Consider the following 9,699-nt stretch of genomic DNA (forward strand, 5'->3'; position numbering starts at 1 on the left):
AGCAATGAAGGAATGAAAATCCAAAATCCCTGTAAATGTTCATTAAGACTAATAAAATTTAATAAAAAAGAAAAAAAAGATGCACTAATAATAACTGGTGACTGGGATGCAAAAGTAGGAAATAGTGAAGAAGGAACAGTAGTTGGAAAATATGGGCTTGGTGTTAGAAATGAGGCTGAAATAGAATGACAGAATTTTGTACTTACAATGATTTATTCATTGCAAATACCTTTTTTAAAAGACACAAATGATGACTTTACACATGGATCTCACCTGATGGGTTGCATAGGAACCAGAATGACTACATTTGTGGAAGAAATCATTGGAGAAGCTCAATATCAGCAGTTAAAACAAGGCCAAGGGTAGACAGTGGGTCAGATGATCAATTACCCATTTGCAAGCTCAAATTGAGGCTAAAGAAAATGAGTACACAGGAACCAAGATATGATCTTGAATCAATTCCATCTGAATTTCATGATCATCTTAAGAAAAGGTTTGAGGTATTGAACACCAATAATCAAAGACCACATGAGTTGTGGGATGACATCAAGGATATTATCCATGAAAAAAAGCAAAAGTTTATTACAAAAAGAGAAGAGAAAGATAAAATCAAAACAGATGTCAGAAAAGACTCTAAAGATTGCATTGAAGCATGAAGAAGCCAAAACAAAAGGAAAACATATCAAAATGAAAGAGCTAAACAGAAGATTTCAAAGGGAGGACAAAGTCAGGTATTATAACGGAATGTGCAGAGAGCTGGAGTTGGAGAATAATAAGGGAAGAACTTGCTCTGCATTTCTCAAGCTGAAAGAACTGAAAAAAAAATAACGCCTTGTGTCACAATATTGAAAGATACTACAGGCAATATCTTGAATGACACAGAAAGCATCAAAAGAAGAGGGAGGGAATATAGAAAGTCACTGTACCAGAAAGAATTGATTGACACTGAAACATTACAGGAAGCAACATGAACAGGAGCCACTGGTATTGAAGGAGGAAGTAGAAGTTGCATTGAAGGCATTGGCAAAAAATAAGGCATCAGGATTCGATGGGATACAAATTGACTTGTTTCAATTAACAGATGCAGCCTTGGATGCCAGGAAATTTTGAGGACAGCTGTCTGGCCAACGGAATGGAAGAGGTCTGTGTTTCTTCCCATTCCCAAGAAAGGTGATCCGACTGAGTGTGAAAATTATGGAACAATGTCATTGATATCACATGCAAACAAAGATATCACATGCGGCTGAAGATCATTTAAAAAACCTGGAACAGTACGTAGATAGGGAACTGTCAGAAGTTCAGGCGTAATTCAGAAAAGGCTGTGGCACCAGGGATATCATTGCTGATGTCAGATGGAGCCTGGTTGAAAATGAGGAATACCAGAAGAATGTCTATTTGTGCTCTATTGACTATGAAAAGGCATCTGACTGTGTGGATCATGACAAGTAGTGGTTGACAATGAGAAGAATGGGAATCCCAGAGCACTTTATTGTGCTCAGGAGGACCCTATACCTGGACCAGGAGGTTGTTGTGAGAACTCAGCAGGGGAGCACTGCATGGCTTGGAACTGGGAAGGGAGTTGGCATTAGGGTTGTATTCTCGTTTTCCATATTTATTCAGTCTGTATTCTGAGCAAAGTATCCAAGAAGCTGGAGTTTATGAGGAGGAGTACGGCATCAGTATGGGAGGGTGACTCATCAATAACCTGAATTAGGTAGAATGACACAACCTTGCTGGCTGAAAGTGAGGAGGATTTGAAGCACTTGTTGCAGAAGATCAAGGAATGCAGCCTTTGGTATGGATTACATCTCAATGTCAGTAAAACAAAGATTCCTACCATTGGACCAATAGGCAGCATCATGATGGATGAACAGGAGATTGAAACCGCCAACAGTTTCATCTTGTCTGAATTCACAACTAACACCCTTGGTACTAGCAGTCAGGAAATAAGGAGACACATTGCACTGGGAAAATCTGCAGTTAGGGACCTTTCCAAATTATTGAGGAACAGTGATGTCAGTTGGAGGACTAAGGTGCATCTGATTCAGGCCATGGTCTTTCCGATTACTAGCTATGCATCCAAGACCTGGGCAATGAATAAAGATGACAGAAAAAGAATTGACACCTCAAGCTATTCCAAACTTCTTTCATCATGGTCTTGCACACTTAAATGAGTGTACAGTAAACATAACTTCTGTTTACACCACTGCTGCTGTTGTTGTTATGTGCCACTGAGTTGGAGGCCTCTCGTAGGTGACCCTCAAGGAATTTTTCAGAGACTTTAAATCCCATGAGAGGAAACTGCCCATCTTTCTACCAAGAAGCAAATAGTTGGTCCAAACCCTTCAGAAGTCCAAATATTTGTGTATCTCGTTTTATTGCAATCTTTGTTTATTGCAGTGGTCTAGAATAAAACTTCCTTTTATCCTCGAAGTATGTTGGTGTTGTTGTTATGTGCTGTCAAGACTCATAGCGACCCTACGAATAACAGCCCTAAACTCTGCTCCGTCTTGTGCCAATCACACTGTCTCTGACACACCCATCCCGACTACCCCAGTCACCGAATCAATCCACCTCATAAAGGGCCTTCCCCTCCTGTGCTGTCCCTCCACCCTCCCCAGCATGATGTTTTTCTCCAAGGACCAGTCTCTTCTTACAACATGTCCAAAGTATGTTAGACGGAGTCTCAGAATCCTTGCCTCCAAAGAGCCACCCAGTTTAACCCTTTCCAGGATGAATCTGTGTGTTTTCCTAGCAGTCCATGGTACTCTCAATACTCTTCTCCAGCACCACAGCTCAAAGGCATCAATTCTCCCTTCTGTCCTCCCTAGTCATTGTCCAACTCTCTGATGCATAACGAGTGATTGCAAAAACCATGGCCTGTCTCAAACGCACCTTAGTCTCCAGAGAGACACCATTGCTCTTCAGTACTTTGGAGAGGTCCCTAACGTTAAGCAGACTTTCCCATGGCAATGAGCCTTTTAATTTCCTGGCTACTGGTGCCAAGAGTGTTGACTGTGGAGCCAAGCAAAGTATATGTGCCTATATATCAATTTATACAACCATCAATAAATTGAATGTAAAAAAATGACTTTGTAAAACAATGATGTATGTTGTTGTTTTAATTTGCATTTGAGATTGAAATTTTAGAACTGCTTAAGAAGTAGAAAGGCCCCAGTAATATTCAAATGTCACAGTTAAACTGTGTGACATTGAAGATAATTAGCGTTTCATACCACTTCCGACTCCCTCGTGGTCCAGGGTCACATGCTGATTGCTGCTAAACTCAACCTCTTCGATGGGAGCCCTTCCAGTGACAACTGTCGTTTCCGGGACAGGCAGAAACACTTCTGCTAGCAAGGTGGGGCCTCCGTGTCCAACTGTTTCATATACCTGAAACCAGGGTGAAAAACAGCAAAATCAACATGACAGCAGAGTGAGTTCACGTCCAGGTCGTTAGTCCAATATTGTTAAAGTCACCTGTGGTCGCATGGCAGAACAGAGGGCCCATCGTGGCCTGGAATGCTGAGTTGGAAACTACTATACCCAAGGATACCACATTTCCAAGGTCTGTGACCAAATTGCAGGTATCCTGTTCTCTGACCACTCTCATTTCCTGAGACAGGGAGATTATTCAAAATAGCAGGCCACTCAGCATTTTCCCTGAGCTAATGCCCAGGAGGCAGAAAGGGCTAAGACAGTAGGATTCAAGGAAATGAGAGTTACAGGGAAAAAAATGGAAGGAATGTGACTTGGCCACATTGTGAGCTTTGTCATCAATACTGTCAAACAACATGCACATTTGAAAGGTTGAATGGAAAACAGATTGTGTTTGTAAATTTTCACTTAAATAGCAAAGTTTTAAAAACCAGCAGACTACTCGAGTTGTTTGTTGTCCAAGCCAAAGCACAGGTTAGCTGGAGAAGCTAACCTTTCCCTGATTCAAGTTGCTATCTGACAACAGTGTCACTAGGTAAATTAGGGGAGACAGTAAAATCAGCATCACCCCAGTTGCAGTCTAGACTTACAGATTCAAATACACTCTTTAGTTAATCTCTCCAATTCTTCCCCTTAAAATATCTTTTATCCCCCTCTTTTTTCAGGTTGCTAACCTCCCACCCAGTGAGTTCTCAGACCTTGTCTAGAGCAGATTAGCCAGTTCCAGTGTGCATACCTGTGGCGTGTCTCCTTCCTATGCCATCATCAGAAGGAAGCCCAAGGCCAGGGCAGCTACAGATCCTGAATGTAAATCCCAGCTCCTATTGGAGCCCTACTGGACTTAGTTAAGGTCCCCCAGCGTCCTTGGTTCTCCTCATTTCATGGTAAGAAGGGGGCCAAGTATTCCAGATTTCTGCTGGCTTCTTCCCTAGTTTTCATTCTTTCTGTCTCTCCAAGAAGTTTTTCTTACTGGTACATATTTCTCTGAAAAAAAACTAGTTTTACTTTTATAACTTGTATTAATTAATAGATCTTCTTCTTCTTCAAAAGACCTTGTGTAATAAAAAGTAAGGATGCCTCTTTGAATATTGAGGTGCAATTGACCCAAGCCATGGTATTTTCTTTTTAAAGGGGAGCTCTGGTGGCCTAGTGGCAAGAAGCTGCACTGCAATCCCAGAGGCGCATGGTTCGAATCCACCAGATGCTCTGCCGGGAAAGGAGGGACAATCTCCTCCTGTACCAGTCAGATCTGATTTGACAGTACACAGACACACAAAATAATAATAAAATTTTAAAAAAGGAAAAAATTGTGATTTTACCAAAAGTTTACAGAAGAGTTAGATTTTCATTCAGTCATTGTTGCGCATTTTCCTCCTTCCCCCTCTAGTTCATTTTCTTAAAAAAATCATTCATTATTGCATAACTTCCTCCCTTCTTGCCCATCCCTCCCCCAGTCCACTGTGGTATGCACCTCTTATTCTGGACTGTTGGCATACAAATAACGCCTCATCATATATTCCTTTTAAACAGTTCTTTCCTTCATCTGTTCCAATGCAGTGTTCATTACATATCCTCTCTTTTTTGGTTTCCCTCCATTCCCCTGGCCATTCTGTTTTACAACATTTGTGTTATGCAATATTTATCCTTTTGTGGCTTAGACAGCTCATTCAGCATAATGTCCTCCAGGGTCACCCCTGTTGTGTAATATATTATGAAGTCCTTGTTTTTCAGTGTTGTGTAGTATTCCATTATATAAATATACCATAGTTTTTCTATTCATTCATTTGTTGATGGACGCTTGAGTTGCTTCCATCTCTTTGCTATTGTGAATAATGCAACAATAAACACGGGTGTGCATACATCTGTTTGGGTGGCAGCTCTGTTTTCTTTAGTGTGTTTTCCTAGTAGGGGAATTGCTGGGTCAAGCCATGGAATTTCCAAGTAATTCATATGCTTGTGAAGGTTAGACGATGAATAAAAAAGACCAAAGAATGTATGTATTTTAATAGGGGAATTGGCAAAGAATATTAAATATGTCTTGAACTGCAAAAGAACAAAAAAAGATTTGGAAGAAGTTTTGGATGAGGTGCAGCCAGCATGCTCCTTTGAAGCAAGGATGGTGAGATTTGGTCTCCCCTACTTTGTGCATGTTACCAGGAGAGGTCAGTCTCTGGAGGAAAACATTATGCTTTGTAGAGACAAAAGACCCTCAAGGAGGTGTAGTGACACAGTGACTGGTAGCAATGGTCTTACACACAGTGGAAATGGTGAGGGTTCCTCATGGTTGTACACAGGGTTGCTATAAGTCAGAGCAGACTGAATAAGACCTTCACCACCACCACCACCACCACCACCACCACATCTTTCTTCTCAAGCAATGTGTTGTTGTTTTGCATCAAGTTACAAGGACCAATTCATAGACGACTCTCTGGTGGATTTTCAGAGACTGTAAATAGCACTGGAGAAGACTGCCCATTTTTCTCCCACAGATTCAAACTGCCTGCTGTTGGGCTGACAGCACAGCGCCCTACCTTTAGGCTACCAGTGATCACTATTATTTTACGTAAGACACTGAATGTAGAGACAGGACACTATGGATCCTCTTCCCTCAGCCTTCCTTACACGCTTGTGATCTGAATTCTCGGCCCAGGGATAAGAATGAGTCATTGTTCAGTTGGCCTCCATTCCCAGTTCTCTACCAGGTCATGTTTACAAGACGGTTAGCTGTGGGGCGAACTGGGCAAAGACGAAGGCAAACATTTAATAGAAATTGAATTCAGGACTGCCAACTTACTATTATTGCAAGATATTATTTTTTTAAATTTTAAATTTATGATTAAGTTGATGCTTTTGAGCTGTGGTGCTGGAGAAGAGTATTCAATGTACCATGGACTGCCAGGAAAACAAACAGATTCATCTTGGAGAGGATTAAACCAAGCTACTCCTTGGAGGCAAGGATTCTGGGGCTTCGTCTGACATACTTTGGACATGTTGCCAGGAGGGACAGGTCCTTGGAGAGGGACATCATGCTTGGGAGGGTGGAGGGACAGCGCAGGAGGGGAAGACCCTCTATGAGATGGATTGATTCAGTGACTGGGGTAATCGGGATGGGTGTGTCAGAGGCAGTGCGATTGGCGCAGGATAGAGCAGGGTTTAGGGCTGTTGTGCATAGGGTCGCTATGAGTCGGAAATGACTCGACGGCACATAACAACAACAACATGTGCAAAATCTTGAATGATGTAAGAAGATGAAAGGAATACACAGAGTCACAGTGCTTAAAGGATTTGATTGACAATGAGCCATTTCAGGAAATGTCATATGATCAAGGGCCAGTGATAATGAAGGAAGACGTTCAAGCTACACTGACAGCTTGGAAAAAAAATAAGGCCCCAGGATCTGACGGAATATCAATTGCCATATAATAACAAACAGATGTGCCCCTTGATGTGCCCATCTCTCAGGACCACCAACAGTCGCCTTCACCACAGTGCTGCCTCTGTGCACTTCCTTCCATGTTTCGGAGAGAACTGTCCTCCGCTGGGTGTGCATGTGTGTGGCCTCTAGGAGGCTGATCATCACACCTGTCCTCTGAGATGCCTCTGCCAACCTTTCGGTTAGTTGTTGCTGTGTAGTTAGGTGTTGTGAGTCAAGGATGACTCATAGTGACCCTGTGAATGACAGACCTGAACCCTGTCCTACCCTGTGCTGTCCTCATCATCTCTGACGCATCTGAGCCCATTGCTGCAGTCACTATGCCAATCCATCTCGTTAAGGGTCTTCCTCTCTTCCGCCGACCCTCCATCTTTCTGAGCATGATGTCCCTCTCTGAGGAACAGCCTCTCCTAGCAACAGATCCAAAGTATGAGAGAAGAAGGATCGATACCTTTGCCTCTAAGGAACTAGTGCTAGTTGCATTTCCCCCAAGACATATCTGCCTGTTCCTTGGGCAGTCAAAGGTTGTTCAGTGTTCTTCTCCAACACTTCAGCTCAAAGGCATTGATTCTTCTTCTGCCATCCTTATTCACTGCTTCACCATTTACACCACCCGGCGACTCCTCAGGCCGGAGTGTTACTCTAACTCTTTCTTTCCATTTCCACAGCCAGGCTCCACTCTTTGCCCTCAGTGCTGTCATTTTTGCACCAGTTTCCAGACTCATCTATTTTCTGCTAATACCAGTGCACCGGCATTCTTATTTCAAGCCTGAATGGGCAGAATTGAACTCACAATAAAAGCATGTAAGAAACCAATCTCAAAGCCAATACGACTCCTTTTCAGAGTTTTCCACACCTGTACCCAGCCTGAGGTTACTTCTTTGTCATTTTCCTTAAGGTAACTCTGGGAGGCTGAGCCCTGTGGACCAGTGTTATCCATGGCTCCTAACTCCCCACCATATCCCGGCATCTGTATTAGACACTTAAACCACAGTCCACTGCCATAGCGTCAGCTCTGACACATAGTGATCCTTCATTGGACTCGAGGCGGTAAATCTTAACAGGAGACAGCTCAGCTCCTGAGGAGGGGCGAGTGAACTAGAACTGCCGACCTTTGGGATAACAGGGCAGCATGCTGTGCACTCTTCCACCGGACCTCCTTATCAGATCCTCATGGGTTCTTAGAAACCAAGCAGAATACATCCACAACTTGCTTATTGAGTCACCAGTTGAACTTCATCTCAAGGAATTAGGTTCTAACATAGAGAATCCGATAGAACTGCCATAAATGGATTTAGTTAAGGAGATTTTTCTTATTCTCCTAAAAACCTGCCAGAACCTTTTTGGCTTTTCCTAATTCCAAATTAGCAATTATATGGGGAAGCTTCCAAACGGCATGGCAGTGTTCCTAGAGAATTGAAAAACAATATCCTCTAAATCAATTTCATCTGGAACTTCCTCTCAATCTTAAACAAAAATGATGCCATTAAGCCATTGTGATATGCAATATGATCAGCTATTAAGTCCCAGTGGAAAGCTTAAGAATTTAGCCAAGATTACTTTAATCTGAAATTTAGAAAAATATATTACACTGAATCTTTCCCTTTTCCTTTACCCACCTCTCCCTCCACCCATCAAATTATGTGACCTGATGATCTGGTGTGAAAAACAATGTATAAGAACTTTATAAGTAAATCAGTATAAAGTAATAAAAAAAATTGCAATATCCAGCTCTTAACAAAGTGACTGCAGCAAGGGGCTGTAATGCAGCACTGACCCTGCGAATGGTCCAGGACCAAGTAGTGATCTGTTCGTTGTTCACAGAATCACTGTGAATGAGAATCCACTCAATCTCCCCTAACATCCAGTTCTTTGAGGTAAAGCCAACATCCCATGAAAATATTGTTGGTAGTGTAAGAAAACACTTTGTCAGTGCATATAAAGCAAGTGACTACAGTTACGTCATAGAATCATCCTTTTCTCATTACTTTTAAAATAATTGTCTTGACCACAACATTTACACCGAGCTAGTAATTAAGATGGTGACCAAGAGAAGATCGTATGGGAGATCCTATTTCAGAATATACGTGACATAAAGATTAGTGTGGTGGGGAAAGGCAGGTTTTTCCTTCTAGAGTCATTGGGAACTTTTGGAGCCAGGAGTGGGACTGACAGAAATGTACCAGCTCTTGTTACTGAAGACGTGGCTGGATGGCTGGCTAGGCATGGAGGGCATCTCTCCTGTCTTTCTTTCTTTACTTTTTAAGGAACCATCTCTTTGCCAAGGCTCCCTCTCCTTTCTGCCAGCTACCATTACTGTTATATGCCCACTTGCAGTACAGAGGTAACTCATGGTTGCCGTGAAGCTGAACATTGTGACACTGCTGTGTCAAATGTGAGAATGGTCACCCATGGTGAACAGTGTTTGGTGGAGCTCCCCAATTAAAACAAGCTTGGAAGCAGGAGTGGCATCCACTTCTGAAATAGCTTGCCTCCAGAAACTCTATGAATGTGGAGAAATGACCGAAGTTATACAAGTGTTCAGGTCTTTCGCTCATAGGGTCGCTATGAGTTGCCTACGACTTGACCGCATTTAACAAAAACAACAGCAACAATATCATCAACAACAACAACAACAGAAGTCATCAGTTGGCCTAGTGGACAGAAATCGATGCTACTAAGCCAAAGGTGGGTGACTTTAATCCACGGTCCTCAGGCCTGTTTTTAATTGTTTTTGGTCAAACATTTTTCTAGGTTGTATAGCCCTGGTGTGTCCACGTGCTGTACAGAGGTAACTCATGGTTATTGTGAAGTTGAACTCTGTGACA

General features: G+C 42.4%; 1 protein-coding gene across 1 annotated transcript in view; it reads right to left on the minus strand.

Moving 5' to 3' along the window:
- CC2D2A (coiled-coil and C2 domain containing 2A) overlaps positions 1 to 9,699 on the minus strand; it is a 158,430-nt gene that overhangs the window by 62,150 nt on the left and 86,581 nt on the right. The window contains exon 17 of the mRNA XM_006884539.1: positions 3,237 to 3,393. Coding sequence (XP_006884601.1) covers positions 3,237 to 3,393 — 157 coding nt within the window. The remainder of the gene's footprint in view (positions 1 to 3,236; positions 3,394 to 9,699) is intronic.

This window comes from Elephantulus edwardii, unplaced genomic scaffold (assembly GCF_000299155.1).
Source record: "Elephantulus edwardii isolate Elephantulus edwardi_28Jun2011 unplaced genomic scaffold, EleEdw1.0 scaffold00035, whole genome shotgun sequence".
In the NCBI taxonomy this organism is placed as follows: Eukaryota; Metazoa; Chordata; class Mammalia; order Macroscelidea; family Macroscelididae; genus Elephantulus; species Elephantulus edwardii.